The sequence below is a fragment of the Gallus gallus genome, chromosome 7 (genome assembly GCF_016699485.2).
Source record: "Gallus gallus isolate bGalGal1 chromosome 7, bGalGal1.mat.broiler.GRCg7b, whole genome shotgun sequence".
NCBI lineage: Eukaryota > Metazoa > Chordata > Aves > Galliformes > Phasianidae > Gallus > Gallus gallus.
The window spans coordinates 20,566,153-20,589,486 of NC_052538.1; the positions used below are offsets into that span (position 1 = coordinate 20,566,153).

The 23,334-nt window shown below is 35.2% G+C and overlaps 1 protein-coding gene across 5 annotated transcripts in view; it reads left to right on the forward strand.

The window, feature by feature from the left end:
* The window catches only part of KCNH7 (potassium voltage-gated channel subfamily H member 7), a 205,257-nt gene that overhangs the window by 111,037 nt on the left and 70,886 nt on the right, over window positions 1-23,334 (forward strand). For all 5 annotated transcript variants that reach the window (XM_046943828.1, XM_040703799.2, XM_040703800.2 and 2 more), the window contains exons 3-5: window positions 6,476-6,631; window positions 14,654-14,686; window positions 19,933-20,361. In XM_046943828.1, the coding sequence (XP_046799784.1) occupies window positions 6,476-6,631; window positions 14,654-14,686; window positions 19,933-20,361 (618 nt within the window). The remainder of the gene's footprint in view (window positions 1-6,475; window positions 6,632-14,653; window positions 14,687-19,932; window positions 20,362-23,334) is intronic.

Here is a 23,334-nt window from a genome sequence, read left to right on the forward strand (position 1 = left end):
CCCAGACATTCCATGCCTAACTGCTAAGCATCTGATAATGTACTGTGCATGGTGCACTCAGGTGCAAGGAATCAGGCAAAATAATTGCATCTACAACAACATTCCTATTAACAAATCAGAGACATTACTTTTCAAAAGCAGCACTACTTGCTATGATCTTCTGGAAGAAAAAGCCTGTGTAATAAAGGTTCTAGGCAAAATTTAGGGGCTAAATTATTCCAACATACCAGCTTTGTAAAAAACTATTAATAAGAACTCATTCAGAAAGCAATTTCAGACTCAGCTTTCACCCCATCATGTGTATACCAGGCTTTATCTCCAAGTAATATCAGTTTGAAAGAGCATTTAAGACTGATTTCATTCAGCCTGTGCTCCACAGATATCCCCCCTGGCAAAAATCAAATGTAGCTTTGAGATGAACTAGGTAGAAAGAAAACAGCCTATATTGCATTTTCTGCATCAGCTGTGGAACTTACATAAGTCTTTACTCCTTCTAAAAATAGTTTTCAGAATTTTTCACTCTAGACTCTTTTTTTTTGGTGTCTACTTTAAGAGCAAAAAACATCTCTGATAGTTTATTTTTCACTGTGTTTTTATTTTCATGCCAAATATTTAATTATTCGGTGTCTTCTGTACATGTTTATATATGCCTAAATAACAAAGTGCTAGGAAATAGTATTTGCATATAAAATATGTTTAGTATTACAGTTAATGATCACAGCTCTACTACGATAAGCATAGAAGGTTAGAAATAATTGTGCCAATGCAGAAGTGTAAGAAATGCTGGAACAAAGGGTGGAATAGTATTTATCTAGCTATGGAATTATAGTATAAATGCAATTACAGGGGGAGAAAATGAGATATTTACTTAGCACACTCCAACAGTGAACTTGTCCACAGTCTCCGGAGGGTAATTTTTTCTTGGTTTGCTTGTTTAAAAATTATTCCCTCATCTTTAAACACTGTAATTTAATATATTAAAAAACCTATGTCAAACCTTTAACCAAATCCTAGTATCAGCAACCCTTTCAGTGATAGAACAGGTACATATTTGATATGGAGAGGGGAGTGAAATGTCAAAGGGAATAGTTCCTGTTTAATTGCTGAAATTTCACTCATAAATATCAGCCAAATATACTTTCCTCGTCTCTGCCTATCCCTCTTAAAAATAGCTATTCAATTGAAGAGAAGTGAAATATATTTCAACCTGCCATCTATTTTTAGTTGTTCTTCTGCTATAAATCTTTTTAAAGAGTCAGTCATACAGATACATCTGCAGTATGTTTAATGGGAAGCTTGTGAATTCCCCATTCTTGCCACACAAGTAGTTCATTTTCCATCAGATGGAACTGAAAACGGTGACATAAGGACACAGATCATAAGATATAGGTAAAAGATAAATAGAATTGTACAGCCTATTACCCAAAGTTCTGCATGGAAATATGCCAGACACATTTTAATAGCACAGGGCTAATATCAACAAATTCAGTTGTGAAAATGGAATCCTCTATATTACCCTTAGTTTCTTTATTCATTTTTGATGCAGTTTTGTATAAGACACTTGTTTTTATGCTTCAGTCCTACCAGTTTAAATTAAAAGTAAAATAATACCTGTACACTACGCAGGGCAGGAAGAGACATTTGCAATGCAGTCTGGTATTCCTGGAACAGATACTCTGTATGGCTGCACATGTCTCCACTTTCAGCCTTAGCATGAAATTTCCTCTTTTTCTCCTGTGTGAAGCTACATAATAAATGGGGGAGAAGGGAGGGAGGGAGAGGTGGTGATGAGGTGGACATCGAAAGGGGATCCTTTCTTTAAGAGCAGACATTTTAAGATAACTTAAGCAGAGCTCAGATGTCTCCAAAAGTCTGATTAAATGATGTCACTTGCAAAAAATGCATAGAGTTTGTAAAAACAGACAAAAGAAAAGTTGTTTGATCTTTCTTTCATGGACTTGCTACTGAACTGAGCAAGTATCTATGTGGCATCCATCTCCAGTGATCTGATTCTATGTCATTAATGGCTGAGCAATTTTCTCAGGGCAGCTTCAGTCATGCTTCCACTCAATTTTACTACGCAAACAGGCAGACCAAGTAGCATAAATCTGTAAGCAAACAGTTGTAACTGATACAGAAATGGGTTTGCAATGACATTTGGATCCCTTTAACATAAAATCTTGTGAAACTTGGCAAGATCTGCACATGACTAGTTTCAACTTCACACTGCAAGAATAAAGTCTCATTTGAGAAAGGAAGTAAACTTTTCCAGAAAATCCACTGAAAATAAGACTGGCAGTGATACGTTGCATTTTTTCTGGCTTGCCTTGGACAGAAATGGAAAGAAGTAAATAATCAAAGTGATTATTTAATAAAAACTTAAAGAATATCCAGCTTTCTTCACCTGTTCCTATCATAAAATTGTCACATCGCAGAATTCTTTAAAAATTTAAGAAAGATTCACTTATGTTTTTCTTTCAGATCTATATTCAAACAAAGAACAAGACCCATCTAGCTCTGGAAACATGCATGAAATCTCTGCCTTTAATCTCTTTTTTGCTGTTCCTAGAAGACAAGTTGTTGTTGGCTCTCTCTCTTTTTCTGCTTTGATTTATTCCTTCTCACCTTGAATTTTAAATAAACAGAAGTCACTATGGATTGTATGGCTACTACCTACACTGGATTACATGTACACTGCAACAGCACAAGATTGTCATAAGCCTAGCAAATGCTTACATGCAGTCAGCTCATCCAGAAATATATATACACACACACACACAGAACATACTCAAAATCTTTCTTCCCATAGACTTAATCAGCTGCCCAGAGGAGCTCTAGGAACAACAACAACAAAAAAAATAATAACTGAGAAGTCATAAATGCTTTGGCACAGAGAGCCAAGATTGGTTCCAAAATACACTGGAACCACTCTCTTAATTGTGGAGCCACAATTAAATCAGACCTTAAATTCACACTGAAGTAGGGGAGTCCACATTTTTTGGTGGTGAAATGCACTTAGCAACTGTCAGACTCATTCAGTGCAACAGAGAGGTAGAGCCATCCAGCAGAACCATGAAAGATTTTTAAGAGCTCTTGCAATGCAAAACATAGGGCTTCGGACGAATGAGGACAATTACATAAATGCCACAGCATCTCATCTCTCAGAGATCCTTTGGCATACATAGTGGCCTATGAAAACATTGTTCCCAGGAAGGCTGAATCATAACGGTTGGGATGGGTAATTTTTCTAAGTTTGTCTATCACAGTTTTGTGCATGAGAATGCAGGTCCTTGTAATTTGGAATGCCTTCACTCTTGTACTGTTGTATTGTACTTTTCTAAACGCTCATAAAGTAGGCTATTATAATTTAAATAAATGACTGCAGTTGTTTCTAGAAGATGCATCCTAATAAAAATCTGTCCTAAACTCCCCTATAGAAAATCACCGGAAAGGTAAATATGTTTTATGAAGCAGATAAACTGATTTGATATGCCTGCTTTGTATTTCTTCTGTGAAGCAAACCAACCTTAAGCACTAAGGCACCAGATATTCCTAATTCAGCAGAATTGCTCAAATAATACAAGATATCCTTATATAAACCAAATGTTTTTATTTCTTAAATATTTATCACCGGTACATGTGTCTTGACAGTCATTTGTTTTGTGAATATGTAACTAAAGAATCGTGTCCACATAACATTTGGGGAGCACAATCTTTTCTTCAGATATTGATATTTCGACACTGATTTAACTAGACGAAATAGAGGGCTTTAAAGTGTTGTAGACAAAATAAAACAAGACCGTATAACCAAAGAATTCAAGCTGACAAACATTTCCAGCTTTCCCACTTCATCTCCTCCAAAGATTCTATCAAGAGCTCACAGGAATATTTCTTCAGAAAACCCAGACACATTGCTGTATATTGAAACAATTAAAATGGTATAATTTCCATTCTTATTCTGATTATATCATTTATGTGTCCTGGGCCATTATATGATAAATGGAAATTTTAGAAACTCACTATTATCTTTTTGCTTATCTAAATTATTTCTTACTCTTGAAATATTTCAGTAAAGACAAAACAAGGTGAGCATAGTAAGTGCAAAGAAGAGTAATTGAATGACAGACTGCAAAGATAGTATTTATAAACAATCTTTTCATAAGCAGCAGCTTGATTTTGCTAGTAGTTTCTCTATACTCAACTGTTAAACTTCAATCACACTAAGGGTTTTCTTGCTATTTTGCATTTCCTTCTTGCAATTTCAATAGAGATCATTGATAAGTGTATAGAAGATAAACAATTCTGCACTAAAGACAAAAACCAACAGCCACTGTAACAGGCACTGCAGTTTGCTCAAGTTGTGGAATTGTAATTGCAATCATTTGCACAACATGAATATTCTCTACCACTTAAAAAGTGCAAGTGCCTTGTAAAAAACTTAGCCTTAAAGAGCTACACTATGCTTACTAGCCTGCTGGTGCAATTGGTCTTCAAATGAACAGTGCTGAACAGATTGCTCCCATTCCATGTGCCCCAAATATTTCTATGTACAGCATTAATTTTAACTCTGGAATCTTTGGAGCATGTTCTTACATCGTGGACTGTTAAACAGCTTTTGTGTCCGTTCACAGATGCAAATCCCTAGGTCCAGAACAAAAGAAGCTTGTAAGTGCTTGAGAGAGGAATTTTCTACATAAAAGGGAGATACTGTCATTACTCAGCACTATGGGAAGCATTTCAAAGCTAAAATATTAATGTCTTCGGAAGGCAGGAAAGCTTTCAAAAAGGTGTGTAGCTCATTTACAAAACCTAATCAACATTTCATCCACTGGAGTTCAGTGCTCTTCAAATCCAAATGCTCCCCAACCTGGTACTACCTCCAGTCCTTTCTTTGTTTGATGCAGAGGTGTCAGGCTGAGGGATATCTGCTTGATTCATAAAAATCACACATCAAAACACAAGCTGCACTGTGAGTTATTTTAATTTGTTTTTTTTTTTAAAGCAACTTAGCTTATCTTTCCAAGTTACTAACAAATACAATTTTGACTGTTTAAACTCAATATGTATTTTTATTGATTAGCTGAAAACACTAGGATTACTTCTAAATTCTCTCCAGACCCTCTGTTTAACCAGTCTATGTTGCAATGCTTGGCCTGAAGCACTTCTATTTTTAGCTCTAATGGAACAGTCTTAAATTGCCTATTTTCTGTTTACTAAAGTCATTGAGCTTGTTACCATGGAAACTGTGGCAAGTGCCACAGCTTAACTGTTTTATTAAATGGATTGAAGGCGCAGCTGCAAAACTTGAAAGGCCAACATATCAGTATGATACATAGCTTGAACTGCCATACGTTCCATACACTAAATATGACAAACCAGAATCTAATCTTTGCTATGATTTAAATCTTTAATATCTCCCTTCAATAGAGAAAAAGTGTAATCCAGATCAGGATCTGCTTTTGTCAAATTGTACTGCCTGTCAAATTTCAGTGATTACTGCATTTGAATGGATAAATTGCAAATGATGTACATTAAGCCAGTCTCCAGTTATCAGGACAAGACATTATCTCACAGTTGTGTTTGCACAAAGCATTTAGCTCATCATTGTATTGCTTATAGCATTTCCAAAAATAATGCAATTGCTATGTTCTGTTAGTTGAAGAGGGAATTAAATCTAATGACCTTGTCAAATGAATCTTCGTTTAAAAGTTACATCAGAAAAATTAACACAAAGCATTTTTTACATCTTTAATTGGGCATTTGAGAAAGAATACTGAGAAATAGAGGTGTTATGAAATTGCACCTTTTCATTTCAGTGTAAGTAGGGTATGCACTGTATTTATGCAAACAAGAGTACTTCATGCTTCAACTTAGGTATAATACTTTAAATACTCCAGAAAATTACTACATTCAGAAGTTTTTCTTGTGATGGAATACAAAACTCTAAGATCAGACTGATAACAAATATAATTTTTTAACACAAAACTAAGCAACGTTATACAACCCCCAAAGGAATGAGAGCTAAAATAAGAATAGTGATATATTTACATCCATAAATATTTAATGACTGATTCATCCTGTTGTAATAGAACCAAAAGCTCAAAGAATGTTTGACATTTAGAATAATAGGGTTCTGCTTTCTTCAAGTGTTCTTGTTGGAATGGTGTTTGCATTGCTACTTTTGGTGCAAAATGCCTCTGCATCACAAGTCTGCCTATATAGCTATTTCCAGTGATTATAAAACAAAAAGCAAAATTGACATTTTAAAAGAAGAGATCTTTCAGAAGAGGTAATAATCTAATGAATTGTTGAAAAACATCTCCTGCTGTGAGAATGCACCTGATTATATTATAGTTTGATGTTCAATTGTTAAATTCAAGGAAATATTTGTCAATATCTGTTGGTGTTACTGGAATTAAAAATAATGAAGTTTCCCTTGATTAATATATATATTTTTTTTACCTTCCTTGTGCAGGGTCTACCTTCATCTGCAACACCCACATAATCCCCGTGAAAAATCAAGAGGGAGTAGCAATGATGTTTATTATTAACTTTGAGTACGTAACAGATGAAGAGAACATTTCATCTCCTGAGAAGTGCAACCCAATACTGCCATCTAAACTCGTAAATCGTAAGTAACTCAATGAAAGTTCTCTGCTTACTTCTACTCTTAGCTGAGAGAGTAATTAACTTGAGCAATGCTAATAGCAGAAGCAGTGCAATTCTATTGCCTGATTCATTTAAGATAGAGTTCAAGACAATAGGAAATAAAATTTAGCAGACCTGTTATAGAGTTGGCAAGAATCTCTCATTGTTAGTAGTACAAATATCACTGAGATAGGAAATGAAAACTCAAAATGGAAACATTTCACAGAAGTGCAATACCCTCACCAAAACTTGATCATGAACTGAAAAGTGTAAACATGCATTATAACATAGAAAAAAATATTTCACTTTAGCCTACTCAAGATCAAATATTTCTATTTTTCTTCCCAAATTACAAAAAAATAGTTGGAGGAAGGTTTGATTATCTAGGATTAGCAAATATTCCCAAAAATTACAGCAGAACTACACATCTTGATTTTAATCAAACTGAAGTATTTTGATCGGATTAAAGGAAGCAAGTTTTCCATGATAAGCTTTTGTTTGCATTTTCTTGAATGAAAGAATTGTCAGAGTTAGAAAGAGAGTCCAATTCTTACATGGTGAACAGCATAGCTTTCTGCCCCACTATATGCAGAACGGGTGCTCTTTCGCTGACCTTCGTCCACTATATGTAGCAACAGCACATGATCCTTCTGCTTTGTATCTCCACACACATACCCCTGCTATCATTCCAAGATCCCCAAAACTTGTATCTTCACTTGTACAAGCTTTTAGTGAAGCGCAGCATGCTCTAACAGTGAATGTTAACACTCTCCCCAGAGTCAGGTTGGCTCAGCAACAGCTGGAAATGCCTTTTCACACTCTAATAATCATTAATGTTAGTATGATAAAGGGACCTGGAACTTAAGTTTGAAATCAACACTTTAGCTTTCTGCAGATAGAAAGCAAAGACTGTTACAATCTGTCAGAACAGTGGGGAGAATTTTCCCTATGTAAGCACTGTGCCTTGCCTTAAGTGATTATATGTTGTTACAATTTCATTTACATTGAGAAGATTGTGTGAAGCCTGTAGCACTGCACAACAGCATTACCAAGTTCTTCCCATTCTTCATAATCTAGACTTCCTGCACTGTCTCTTCAGCACAAAATGAGTAAGGTGTCATTCAAAGCACCGTGACCCCAAAAATTACATAAATTGGCCCCAAAGTGTTGTAGAAATATTCACATTTTTAAAAGCTTGCAGTTTACCTCTATAATTAATGAGGATTGCCTACAAAGCAGTATTTTCCATCAAGCCTAGGGAAAGAGCTGACTGGATCAGTTCAAATGGGCAAAACTCATTCCACTTACAGCTGTATAACTCTACAAGGGCAGTAGATATAAAATTATGAAAAGTTACTATTGATGGAAGCTAGCAGACTGATTACTGTTAAATATCACATGCTTTTATTAATATTCCTTGCAATAATAATTTGAAACTCTTAGAAATGCAAAATAGTGGGTTCTTTTTGTTTGTTTTTACACTTTTCCTTATTCTGTTCTTTTTAAATAGCTACATTTCTTAATAGCTCAGGAAAACAAAAAGTACTTTCTGGTACCATTACGGTAAAAAGGCAGTTAAGGAATATCAGAAAAAAATGCATCAGAAAAGAAATGAAAAAGATTACATGAAGTAAACCCCACTTGTATTTTCATTTCTATTTCAGGATGCCATGATTTTGTGCATTTTGTATATTTTACTTCCTGGTTTCTAAGAACACTTCCTGGTTTTGTAACACAGTAAAACTGTTCAGTTGGCTTGTGCTGAAGAAGTAGAAGGTAAAAAAAAACCTGATTGGGAAAGAATAAAAAAAAAGCTTCATGTCCTGAAAAAGAGCTGCTTTCTCTGTCATCTCTGATACATCAGTATACACTTTAAAGTGTTGTCACTTTGCCGTATTTTAAAGTAAAAGCCGCTAAAGAGGACATCCACACAAAAAAAGCACTTAGTCAAAACATCCCTTTCTTGTTTTACAGTAGTTATGCCTGACATGCACAGGGAATCTCCATTCTGAGAGTGCTTTAAAAATACATAGTTGGAGCTCCAGGGCCCATTACAAACTGAGAAAGTTCAAGGTGTAAATGAAGGGAAGGAAAGGTGACTTAAACCATTTTCTGCCAGTGAGTTCAGCCAGATGCCAGAAACTGGCATGAACCACAGGAGGCACGCGGCTGCTCTTACTTCCACCTAGTCACTGTGTTGTCAGAGCAGACTTACGTGGGTAGGATGGTGATACAATATGCTACACAGCCAAAACTTCCTCCCTGAAGATAAGATTTTCAAGAAAGAGGCCAACTTCTACAAAGTTTCCACAAAACCTTGAAGATATTGTGAATAGGCTAATAATGTATTTGAACTAAAATAAAAAAGATAAAACCTTGAAAATTCAGAAAAGAGAGTCCATTTAGGCAATAAAAGAAGTCAAACAAGATTTTTTTAATTCTCAACATAAAGAAAATGCAAAAAAACACAGATTCTAGAATAAGAAGGAAAAAAAACCCTTCATCCTAATTAGAACATGAAACATCAGGTAAAGCAGGAGACCTGTTTTCATTGGATTACATGCAAAATGGGCAGTAATGGGTACTGGGTCAGAGGAAAAAAAGCAAGAAACAAAGTTCTTAAAATTCAGCAACCAATTTGGAGAATAAAAATAGAAAGGGAACAACCAGTCACATAACAAGTGCAATGCATCTCTGACAAACAAAGATAAGCAACAGCTAATGATAAAAGACAAAAGATTTCAGATTGCATTAGCATCTACTTCCCAGAAAGATGCAGATCATGAAAGATTTCTTTCCAGAGCTCCTTAGATTGAGTTTTCTCATATTAGAATGTCTTCTCAACATAAGAGAAAATAAAAATGACTGAGCCAGGTTACAGGAGAGAAGTACTAAAACGTGAACAGAAAACAAAAAAAGTTGTTTTCCTAATAAAAAAATAACTCTTCCACACTGTTTTTCTCTAGTTGATTTATTACAAGTTGACACCAAATTTATCAAGCATAAGCAGAAAACCTATCTTTATTCTAAAAGCATCTATCCTGCCAGATGCAGCCAACTGTTTTGAACCACTTACTATGGGGCCCCAAGACTGAAGGCAAATGTATCCAAAGTAAAAAAGAGCTTTTCATGCCATACACACAGTGTAGCCTGTTTCTGAAGGTCTGTACACAGAAAAGACTGCAACCTGTTAAAGTGTCCTGCGAACAAATTAAAGACCAATGAAACACAACTGGCATTTGCTCTGAGGATGGATAGAGGGAGAAAAGTAAAAAAAAAAAAAGGTGTGCCAGTTGAATACTGACAAATACTTTAAACAGCATTTGCAAGTTCTTTGGAACCTGAATCTTTTCTTTTAAGGCACTCCTATGGCTAATACAGCCAAGTTCTGATTCACCATTGTGCCTGGCAGATTACAATAATAGAGTTAAGAAAAAGTGCACTAAATTTCCAGGAGTCTGATGACCACATTTGAGTATAAATAATTTTATTTCCAGGCAGGTACTGAAGAGCTCCTGTCTCATATGCAGCAAAAGCCTGAATAGACAGTAATGTGAAAAGTAAAGATACTGGCTTCACAAAGGCCATGGAAAAAAAATCCTTTCAGCTGATGCTTTTGTTCCCTTTATTTCTCCTTTCTTGCATGAATGTATCATCCTTTTTCTGTGGTAGTCTGACTAATGTTTCTGTAATGAAATAACAAAATTTTGAATACTCCTAGCGTGCAGCAAACCTGTAAAGAACTACTAAATCACAGCTAACTGGCTTTTCACTCTTTTATATTACACTGTTTCTGTGCTTTAACCACAGTTCTATTTCTCAAGGTAAGCCTTTCCTCTTGTAAATGAAAAGACTTTGTTCACGTAAGTCTCCTTTGGGGAAAAAAAGTCAGATCTCAGTGTTTAAGCTTCTAAAAACTTAAATTAATGCCTTATCTATCCAATCTGTATATTCAGAGAAGTGAGGAAGTTTCTTCTGTAGACATAATTGGGAACATACCTTCCCAATAAGGATGTTTTTGTACAATGTGCAGTTAAAGTGAGACAAACTGATTTCTGCTGTAGATGTCCATTCATCATCCAATTGCTCTAAGTTCTGTCTTACTCACAGATACAAGAATTCATTCTTACTCAGTTTTTAATAACCTTGTTTGCTCTTTATGTTGCCTTTTCTTGGTCATGTAAATGTTTTGTAAGTCCAGAAATTAAATTCTGTAAACAAAAATTAAGTGTTTTTACATTATTCCACTTCAGTATATTTGAAGTGTTTGAAGATATAAATACCTACTTTTTAAACAATGTGGTAAATATTTAGCATTTTGAAGTGTTAAGGTCAGAAGTTTTGATCTATATAAGCCCTAAAGATTTGTTTATTCATACAAAAACAGCTAGTTCTTATGAGCTATTCTCTGCCACAACTGATAAGTTAACATTTGCTTGAAATTCACTATGATCATGAAAACTGAACCCCAGAAGTGTTGCTCATAAATTTGCATGAATCAAAACATTTGCCTAAGTTACATAAAATTTTCAATTCTGGCTGAAATACTAAAGTAGGATATTTAGCAAAGCATTTCTAGAAAGAGAAAGAACTTGCTCCTTTTAGACTCACTGTTTAAAAAAAAAACCTTTCTGTAGCTATTCTCCAATGGAAAAATTCAAGAAATGTGTTTTTATCCTAGTATAGCAAAAAAAGCCTTACTAGTCCACCAGTTTACATGTAATAGTTGTTAACTGAAATAGTCCTAAAATGAGATAAGAACTCCTGTAAGTTATGTTAAACAGACTTCAATACACTATTTTTCAACTAAGTATTGAAACTAAGATAATTTTTAAGTTTAAATATTGCTTTTAAATCATCCAATGTAAGTGTCTGATTTTATTCCCAAACCTGTCAAACATTGACTGTCATTTTCATATACTCCATGAACTGGATAAGGAATTTTCAAATAAGTTTAAGGAACCAGTGGCATAAACTAATTCCCAGCATGTGACTCTGTTCTCCACAGCTGTGAAATATTTTGTGCCTGTAATGCCAGCCTAATAATTGCAAAAGATCAGAATCCATCACGATATTGATTGGACAGAAGATGTTCCCACTCACAGAAGTTCATAGCTCTAAGGACTGACTTCCATATGAAGAATGCAGTTACAGTTTCTCTATTCAGAATAGACTCTTTGTGGGATTATATGCACAATATAGAAATAACTTCTTAGGACTCTGGTTCCAAGTTGTTTTCATTTTCTGCCCCACCCAAAGCACACTGTTTCAGTGGCTTTTTTTTTTTTAAATGACCTGTAAGTGCTTTTTCTAACATTTTTACTCCAGCCCATACTGAAGCAAAACTCCCAGTAATATGTAAACTAAAGTAGCTAGTCAGATGAGATAGCTTTATCACAAGTTCTATTTAAGTTCCAAACACTTTGACTAGCTTGAAGAACTAAACTATAAATTAATATTGGGTCCCCAGTACATTGTTCATTATCTCATGGGAGAAAGCTCAGAAAGTGATTACGTGCTCAATCACATAACATTTGGTCAAAGACGGCTATTTGGAGATTGCCTTATTTTATCACTTCAAAATCTATAAGCCTATTAAATACACCCCAGAATAATTTGTTTCTTTCTCTTATGCAAATGAGAGGATCTGCTATATATTGTCTTGTACAAAGTTGAAACAAAAAACCAATTAATTCTAATTAAACTTTTCAAACAAGACTACCCTGAAAGTTGCTTACACTTGACAAAGTTTGGCTCTATACTGGTCCTAACAATAGAATTACAACTCAGGAAGAATGCTCACTTCATTCACTGGAGTTAAATAAACCAAGCACAACCAAAATCCAAATAACATCTTTTCTTAAATTAATTCTGTGAATTAAAAAGACAGACTTTTTCCTGTCATGCAGCACACTTCGCTGTACAAGTAAGCATAACAGTATAGTAAGAAGTAAGCATACATTTTTCCTAAACATTTTTGGAAAATAAATTTGTCACAAAGTACTGTATGCTCTTTGATGCATAGGCTCTTGCCACATCAAACATCACATGTAAAAGCAACATTGAACTCCTGACCTCACCCAAAATGTACTGAGGAGTTTGTCTAGGGTCTTATTTTTAGCTGGAACACTGGAAGCAAATCCATCCCAAGTGAGGGATGACCAAGAAAAATTGTGACTGGGAGAATAAAAGTTCCTAACTAGCCAACCAGTAGCATAGCTCTGGCAACCCCGATGTCACATATATTATTGACAAAGTAAGTTACAGTGAATGTTTGGTGAACTGAGACAGTGTAGACCTCTTTGCAAAGGAATAAAGCCAGACAACAATCAGCAGTAAAGCTGAAAAGAAAGTACCAAAGGTGCTTCTGTCAGAAGCATCAACACCTAATCAACAGAACACACTTTGAGATAAATGAACCGTTTTAGTCTTTTTTTGCAGTCAGAGAAATACTAGTGTGGTGGCTCCTTTACTCGTGGTGGTTATTTCTGGGACTCAAGACTAGAAAGGAATTCTTGCTAGGTTCTGGTCTCTGTAATTAACTGTTTGCATTACAGCCTCCCCCAGCTAGGGTCACAGCCCTATTGTGCTGTATCTTGTATAAACAGTCAATAATAGAAGGCAATCTCTGCTTAAAGAGATTGCAAACCAAACAGAGAGAATGACACAGCTTTCAGTAGCTTTCAGTGGAGATGACTTGTGCAGACAGGATGATAGAAAAGGAATAGAATCTGACAACAAACAGGCTGTGTGGAGTCCCTGCAAAATTTCCTTTTGCTATTTAAATACATAAGTAATAGGTATGATAAATGAGCACGAACAAGATCCTTGTTGAATTAGACCTAGGAGGTCTCCTCCAGTTCTATATTTTGATATCTTTTTAAAAAGAGATCTACTATCTATTTGTTCTTTTCAGGGCATTTAAAAGAGGTGGATACTGTGAGGAAACTGGAAGGCCAGAATAATGATCTTGCAAAGTCATCTAAGGTTGTAATACATACCCTCAAGAAAATATAAAGGCAGTCAGTTTTGCATGATTCTCTAATAAAATAATTAAGACATTTCTGTATTATTCATAATAAGAATTAGCACAGAGAACTTAACACATTTGTGCGCTAAGTTAAATTAAATTAGACATTAATCCCAAAGAGCGAGAAATTAAAATCAGGGTATCTCACACTTAAGATGACTCTACTAGATAGAAAAATACTTAAATGGATTTGACAAGCTCTCAGATGGACATTAGTCATATGATTCAATATGGAGGAGATTTTAAGTTAAGCAAACAAAATATAAATAAAAGCACGCAACTTCACCACCATAGTGCCTTATTTCTCATGTGTAGTCATGGTTGCTGGACTATTTTAAGGAGCATAGCGCTTGGGCAAGCTGGGCATTTCAAAGACATGAAAGCAATTGGCAGAGACATGAGACGTAGTCAGAGCAGTTCTTCCTATGGAGAGGTGAAATATGCAAGCCCTACAAGGGACATGAAACTTCTGAGGTCATATCCTGAACGAGAATCATAAAAAAAAGCCTATTCTCCCTAAAGAGAGTGTGAATTATTCAACTTTTCAGCAACTTTCTTCCCAACAAAAATTGGCATTTCCTAGCAAAGCGATGCTTACTAAGAGATTAGATGTTCTGTTTCATTATCAGTAGCACATTAGTCTGGATACAGCCACTTCAGTTCCCTGTCTGTATTAGCAAACCATAAAACTTAGCATTTGGAAATATACTGATCTATGTTACAAAACTGAGAAATTATCCAAGCACTTCTTAATGGAATAATTCTTGAGTTTTCCAATAAGAAAGACAATGTACTTTTAGATCAATTCTTCTGCAGATTATGTATATTGAATGTTAATTCAGTCTATTGAGTTTGCTTGTAAAAAATATGTGAAATTTGATATTCAACCCTCTTTTCTTAATAGTCTGTTTATGTTCTGAAAACTTTTCTTTTTAAGCTAGTGCTTTTTGTAAATTTAGTTTAATTGTATTTCAGATGGTAACAACCTTTCGAGTGGCTCTTCTTCAGGTAAATCTATCTTTAAAATTCTACCTACTAATGCCCTTTTATTGTTTTGTTCTGTTTCTACTATTTCAATATCTCATTACATTTTACATAACTCTAGAAGAACGTAAGTCAAAATATGGCTTTTGCCTCCACTTTCTGAATACTTATTTCTGCAAAACTATGGATATAACAACTGAACTATTAAATTTAGTATAATTATATGAGATATAAAATTCAAATGCAGTGATACTTCTCAGGTTATTATTGCTAAAAGTTCTTATATGAAGAACATAAAATTTAAATGCATGAAAGGAAACACACTGTGGTATTTAGCAGTGATATATAAATTTGCTATTAAAACAAACAGTACTTCAGGCTTCCTGTCTCAGACAAAAACAACATTAACTACTCTATGAACCCTGGTAACTGAGATGAAGGGTTGAGTTTGAGAACTTGATTTAATGCATGAAATGAATTATTTCTCCTAGCTATCAGAACCACCATAGTCTCATATTATTTCTGCAATACTATGTTATTTGAATAATTATTTGCATATTATTTATATTGATACTTGCTATTTTACTTCATTGCAATTATCTTTTTCTTTTTCACTTTTATCTAATAAAGCCACAAGAAATAAAATGAGAGGATTAAAGTTACATTTTCACATCCTTTTTCACAAAAATCAAGCAATTATAAGCACACCATAATGAATAAGAGGTAACATAACCATATCTCTATCAACAAATGAGAAGACAGACAAGTTAAGATCTTTAGACATGAACTTATAGTATATAACCATTCTTTCTTTTCAGAGAAGACCTGAGAACACCTACATTCACTAGTCAGCCAGACACAGCATAGCCTTATGTGTAGTTAGAAATTTTATTCCCTGCACATCTTACAGCTTGAAAACCTATGTTTCCTTAGGCACCTCATAGGCATATTTGTAAACAGGAAGATCTTGTATCATATTATTCTCAACACTACGTTTTAGGAGAAATACAGCCTGAAGCAAGCAAGTGTGCTATCACCATCAAAAGATAAAATAACTTCCACACACAGAGGAACATAAAAATGACTGCTGATACTGACAGAGTTCAAAAGCAAGCTTAAATTTTAGAGAAAACTAAAAGAATAACTGAAATGCCAAAATTAAAGTAGACCACCCCAGACAATTAGAAGTGTCTGCAGTAGCTGAGAAATACAAATTTAAGCTTCTAAAGTTAATAATTGGATATGCCTTCCTTTTCCTGACTAAGAAAAAAGAGACCCAGAGCATGAAGATTATTTAATGAGCAGAGTAAAAAAAAAAAAAGATCCACTTATGTCTGCTTCTCTACATCTGGGGGAAAAGGAACTGAAAAAAAAACCTATAATTGGCTTTTGCTGTAATTCTCTGTCCTTAGGCTTGCTGAGCCCAGGCTGAAGGCAGCATCATGTGCCTCAGTGTTTCCATAGAATATATTCAAGTATGTGCTACTATTTTAGACTGCCAACGTTTAGGAACTCCATTTCTCAAGAGCAGTTGATTCCTTCAGCCTGTTGTGTTAGTTATTTGATAAAGTTTTCCAAACCTTTGAGCTGAAATTCAGTAATTGCCCATGTATGTATTGCTGACAATATATATCCTGAAAATTCCTTGATACCAGTCACTCAGCTATCAAAAAAAAATCTTTCAAGAAAGAGCTGACTAGTGCTCCCTTTGTGAAAGTAGTTTTGTTCATTGTGCATTGACCTCCTTTGCTTTGTTTTGGGAAAGTCTAAATCTGTGTTCATTGGGCAGGGAATTTTTAATTCATGACTGAAATTTGCAGAAGTTTTTAGACCAAGTTTCCTTGTCTTAAGTCTGTAGCTCTTAAGTCTGGAGCTGTGACCCAGACTTAACTGCTTTCTTCAAATGTTTTTAACAATCCACAGTTATATAAATCTGACTCAATACAGTATTAAGAATTTGGCACTCTAGTTTTCATCTCCAATAAAACAAAGATTTTCAGGTAACATCTGTATATTCATAGTAGACATCTCATCACATCTCAGAAATCTTTCAGTACTACTGTCCAAGATAAATCTACTCAGACATCATATCTACAGTGCTAGTGTTGTCTACTTTTTTCAAAAGATTTCACCCTATATACACTATGCCAGGAAGCCTCCATTGAGACTTCTGGTCTATACCGGGACATTAGGCCTGGGGCCATGAATTTTCTTTCATGACAATTTGTATTACTACTGAGCTAAGCAATGAAGTGTGATGTAAATTAGACAAATTTTGAAGGGGCTTTCTGATAGTTTAGCCACAGTACTGCAGGAGAGCACTGAATGTTCAACACATATAGCTCATTATCTCTAAACTGAATAGTATCCCCCAAAAGATATTGAAGTTAAAAAGAATAGAGGGATTTTAATTTGAGATCATCTATTACAGTTTGTAAAATAGGAAAAAGTTACTCATTTAAGTTTTTAATTTCATGCCCAAGAATCTCAGCAAGAAGCAGCATTCTCACAGCATATTCTTTCCAGCTCGACTGCAGTTAGACAGCTGAATCAGTAATGCAGTATAACATGGTCATATTAACTTGGTGAAGCAGAAAAGACCATCTGCACCACCATGAACGTAACTAGATTAGAGTGCCAGCAAAAACAACCTTTAACAGCAGCTAAAGCCATAAAATCTTATGAATGGAATTTTTAAGGTTAATGTAATTGATTAGAGAAGTTACAGTATTTGTTTCACTGTTTACATAATAAGCTTCCAAAATTGATGAGATACTTTCCAACTTATTATTTGCACATTCAAAATAAAATATTTTTAATGTACTTCAGTGATTTCAACTGTTAACCATTTAAGTGTAGTTAGTAAATCAGAAGAAATGCGCATGCTTCTGAGGTCTATTCTACCAAATATCAACAGGTAGATTGAAAATTAGCACTGTAGGTGTTGTCAATAATCTACTGTACTGTTGTTAGTATATTCATTAGAGTAATAGATTCAATACTAAACATTGGGAATAAAGTTTTTTTTTTTAAAGAAGATCCCTCACTGAAATTACAAAACAAATAAAAGGGAGAATGTTACATGGAATCACATTTTAACATAGGGAAAGAAATATCAAAATGAATGACCAGATTTCTTGAGATGTAGAGTCTCACAGAGTCTTTATTGTTAAAGACATTTTCAATCCTTTGGAGAAAGAAGAAGAGAATGGCAAGGTGAGAGTTTGCTGATGTCATAAAATTAATAATATGATCTGAGATTTGCAGACACATCCAATAGTACTGAAAGACCAAGGAATAAAACAGCAAATGACATTTCTTACAGACACAAAAATAGTCTGTAAGTCACTCTGCTAATCTCCAAGGATGGGAGTAGCTCATGCCACTGCCAAAAGTTACTGTATTAGAAATGAAAAGGAACTAAGTGTAAAAAGGGTGATCAGATACACACAAAAATTTTAATATAGCTTAGTTATACTTGCATTTATCAAAACAGATACATAGAGAAACTACCACCTTTGTCAACTTGCTTGCTGTAAATCGATTGCAAGAAGTGTTTTTTCATGGTTATAGATAAATTATGAGAATGTTTGATATAGCATACTTTCCAGAGCAAAGTAGAATTCTATTTCAAAAGCACTGAGACAAATTCACAGAAGAAAGTTGCATCAAACATTGATGATCTGGGCTCAAAACAATCTGTGGATCAAAAGATTTCTCGACTACCAACATCCAGAAACTGAATAAACAAACTAGAAGAAAAAAATTCACAACTGAGTTGTTCTTAAATTCCTTCTCCACTCATCCACATTCGGAAACTATCAGAGTTCCTACACTACAAATCCTACCTCCTCAGTGGCCTTCAGTATAGCAACTTCAGGCTTTATACAGCTTTTCTTTTAAGAGCCAGGCATTCTCACTTTCATTCACTCAGAATTCAAGTTAAATTCAATAATATAGATATAGCACACTCTAAAATGTTAAATGACCAAGTTGTGATCAACTGTGTTGTATTAACTTATGTACAGGCATCAGTAAGTGATTATCTCAAAACATTTCAGTAAGAAGTGAAAAAAATCTCAGTGCTAAATATTAATGAATATTAGCTAGCTTCAAAGAGTGGTAAAACTAACCGAATAGAATGAGATCTTATCCCAACAGAATTTGTTATTAGCTTCTTAATAAGAAGGAACAGCAAGACAGTTTGTGATGTTCTCCAATAAAGCATGCTCGTAGTGGAAAACAATCACATTGCAGAATGATAAGTGACAAAAAGCAATTAGTTAATGTTGATGAAATGACATCTGATCCATTCTGTTACTTTGTTTTGCTACTATTTCTTTATAATTTCTTCCATATTTTACTGTGTTTTCTGTGCATTAGAAGTCCTAGTGCCTCCATCTGAGTTATATTAAGCAGTGTTTGAATATTCACTGCCTGGATTTGTTTGGTTGTTTATTCTTTAGGGGAATGATCTAAGAAAACTTCATATTTCTCCCCCTGTATTTTCTCAACCTATAGCATTTTATTTGAATTTTACAATTACTCTCAACTACCACTATTTCTTACTGCCACAAAATATTATTCACTTTACATGCACTCAGCATAGTCTACCACATCATTTAATGTACCAAGCCCAACTAAGCCTACATCCACAAAAAAAAGCACAAAAATGCATGTACTGTATGAGTGCAACAGAGGGTTGGAAGCTGTGTCATTCAAAGTAAGTATTTCATTTAAATATAAAATATAGGTGTTGAAAACAATAACAACAAAACTAATGCACAACTTATTTTTCATAAGAATTAGCCCTGGTAACTTCATGTTACATTTGTAGCCAATGAATCAATAAATCAGCATCACAGTTTTAAACAAGGAATTCCACAAGTAATAAGATCCACAAATACCTATTTCAGGATACAGCTACAAAGCAAAGTAGTTCAGTGCATTACAGCAGCCTTATACAGTTACAGCAGATTTAAGCCAGAAAGAACCATCAGAATAGATAACCATAGAGTCAACGCTTATTCATTTTCCAGGCTCATTAGCTTAGATTTAACTGAAATATGAAGTTCTCTAACAGGACTTTAACCTGGAATTTAACAGTCCTCCATATTATTTACACATCCAATGCAAAACATTATTAAGAATGGGTCAATTATTTATAGCTGTTATTACACAATACGTTTGTGTGGAAAAAATAAGCAGATTTTCATGAAATGAAACTAACACAATCTTTTCTTTGTTTTTTTTTTTATGCTTACACATAGGCAAACTTTTTGGGTTCCGGTTACCTGGATTGAGACTTTTAACATATAGAAAACAGTCCTTACCACAAGAGGATCCCGATGCAGTGATAATCGACTCATCTAAGCACAGTGATGACTCAGTGGCTATGAAGCACTTTAAATCACCTACAAAAGAAAGTTGTAGTCCTTCAGAAGTGGATGACACAAAAGCACTGATTCAACCAAGTGAAGGTTCACCTTTGGTTAATATATCAGGACCTCTCGACCATTCATCACCTAAGCAGCAATGGGACAGACTTTACCCAGACATGATACAGACAAGCAATCCACTAACCCATTCCAGATCAAAGGAAAGCATATGTAGCATACGGAGAGCATCTTCAGTACATGACATAGAAGGATTTAACGTCCACCCGAAGAACATTTTTAGGGACCGTCATGCAAGTGAAGGTATGGTAGAAAAATCAAGTCAATATTCTGTGTTTTATTAAGAAAGAATTTCACGATTTTTCACAGTAATTACCAGTTTGTAAGCAAAACTACATATATTCATCTATAGACATTCAAAATCAAAATCACAATATTAAGGGAGAAAAATAAACCAGCTTTTTTTTTTAAACTCTAAATACTGCTTTTCATGTCTAAGCAGACCAATGAAGTTGCTCTTAGACCACCATCTGCCTTCTGTACAAGAAAACAGCAAAATTAGGCCAAACATCTGTAAAACTAATATTTGTACTTGAGGGGAAAAACGATTCAGACAATTAAGCCAGAACTGCATGCATAGTTCTGTCCCCATGCTCACATATCGCTCTAATCATATGGAATCCTACTTCAGAGATGGAACAGGTTTGTGTGTGTTTTTTTTTAATCTCTCGTGCATATTGTATATACACTAACCCAAAACTAATGCTTTTTCTTACACAATGGAGAATAATCCCCTCAGTAACTCCAGAGAAAGGCTTGATGGAATGTCTAGTGAAATACTTAAAATTTATATCAAGCAGCTCCATAAGTGCAAAGTACCCCATGCAAAGTCACGGAGCACAGCCCACGGTTTCTTTATGTTGAAGAATGGAATGATTAGGAACTTAGGAAACAGAGGTTTTGAAACCCTGTGAATGGAAAAGTACTTTGTAACTGACTTCCACAGAAAACTGCCAAATACTTTTGTAGATACAAGTGACTTGTGTAATTTTTATTCAAGTTCGATGGCAAGTAACATATGTAGAATATTTTAAGAATTCAGAACCATGTGAATCTGTACTCAGTCTTTCATGACATAAGAAAATGAGTTTTTGTTTTCCACGATAGCTCATTTTTCACCTATTCATTGTCTCCAAGTGCAAAATCTACTTAAGTTCTCCTGCATTTTGGAAGGTATGGAGCAAGGTTTCTGCTTCCATACACCTCCTAAAACGTTAGTCTGAGTGTTCCACCCCCACTCAGGCTAATTCCTACAATAGCAGAAGTGATTCTTCCTTATACTACTCCTGTATTAAATATGAGAAATGTTTGGTTTTATTTTTTCAGAATCATTTTTTGCTTCTCTTATACTCCAATTTTTTCAGCACAAGTGAACCTGAAAATTCAGTTAAATCTATTCCAAACCGTGCCATTTTGATGTATTTCATTTTCACATTCAAGCCAAGATTTCAAGATTAGGATCTGGAGCCAAAGACGCCAATGTTTAGGCATGTCTTTTGAAGTGTTACAAATGTTTCATTTTGGTTTTAACTACCCCAAATCTAAACCAACATTTCAAATAAAACACGTTTAAAGATATCTCTTTTGTCAGTTTCTATTTACAAAACTTATTCTGATTAAAGCACTTCACAGATGGTTCTTAAGATGTGTAAAAATCAAGTTTGATTACTAAGTTTTATTGGTTATAATAGCATAAAGCTCATGCAGAAATAGCCAAACAATTTAATATTGACTGCAGGGAAGCACAAAAGATTTCTAGCTCCATTTCCCTGAGTAGCATTTTTCAAGTTTCAGATACTAAGAACAAGTGATTTTACTGTGAGAAGCAGATAACACATTCAAATTCCTCTGACATCTTACTTCATAATAGCGTAAACAGATAAAACAACGTCATCCGATTTTACTTTCCATAAGCTACAAAACAATAGAGAATCTGTCCCTCCATTTAGGCCATACGTACACACTCTAAAAAAAGTACAGCAGAAGAGAGAACAGTTCTCAGTATTCCATTAGAATTATCAACCATTCCTGATGTTATCTTCTCCTAATTGCGTTTGGACTTGGCTGAAAGAATTTAAATTTCACTAGAAAGTCTCGAGCCGCATGCCTTAGCCAACAGCAGGCTGTAAACTCCCACCGATGTTTTCAAATGATCTATATAAACCCGTGTAACACCATAGAAAGCACAGGAACAACAGCAGAGCAGCAAGGTCCTAAGTCACAGCAAGGGAGGACTTGCTCAAATGCAACAGCCATAGGCACAGACATAAAAAGGAGAAGCTACTTACCTTCAGAAATCCCCAGAAACCTCAAGAGATGCTCAAGCCTCTACTGCCAACCCTTAAATGAGGTCTAGGAAGGGGTGGATCCTGGCTCCACCCCTTCTGGTCACTCAGTGTATTGCATGCACCTGAGCTCCCTTGGATTGGCCCTGCCTTTCCACCAGGTGCTCAATCACTGGTTCAAGTCCTGACTTAGCATTTCTCTTACATCAGGCAACCAAGATTCAGCCTAAATCCTCTTCTCTGGACTACAGATTCTGAGCAGAAGCTGTAGATACTGTACTGAAGAAAGTAAAATCCTAATTACTTACAGTATGTAAAAGTAAACTTCAGTCCTAATGTGGTATATCAGCAATCATGCACTAAAAGGTAATACATTAAAAATGACAATTTAGGATTGTAAGTTCATTTTTGGGCATACTCAGTTGAATTCCATCCTAAAGTTACCTGTTTGACAGCAAAAGCAGGAGGGCAGGAACTGTATTCCACCAAACTCTAGCCAAACCCTTCTCATCTGAAGCATCAGCAAGCCAGATTTTGTAGGCGGGTACACAGGTGCACATCAGGAATTTTGTTGTTTTCAGAAAGGGTCCTCAGCCACTCCTGCAGTCTTCGAGCTTCTTTGAGTTGGATCTCCAAAGCAGGTGACAGTGGCTGGTGGCACACAGGGACACAGCTGTGTCCTGGGCCTGCGTTCCCGCCAATCTCGGGGCCCTCACACGCTCACCGAGCCCCTGCAGCCAGGCATGGTGGGCTGCACAAAGGGACGGCAGCCTGGGGGTCATGTACATCCCTGAGAAGGTAGGGTGGTTACTGTCCACTTGTGTGACTTCTTTAAATAACAATTATATGGTTTGATCTCAGGTGAAGGTTCAGGGATGAAGGTGCCTGTGAGGAGCAGGTGTACCTCATGAAGATAGCTTCTCTGCTGTTA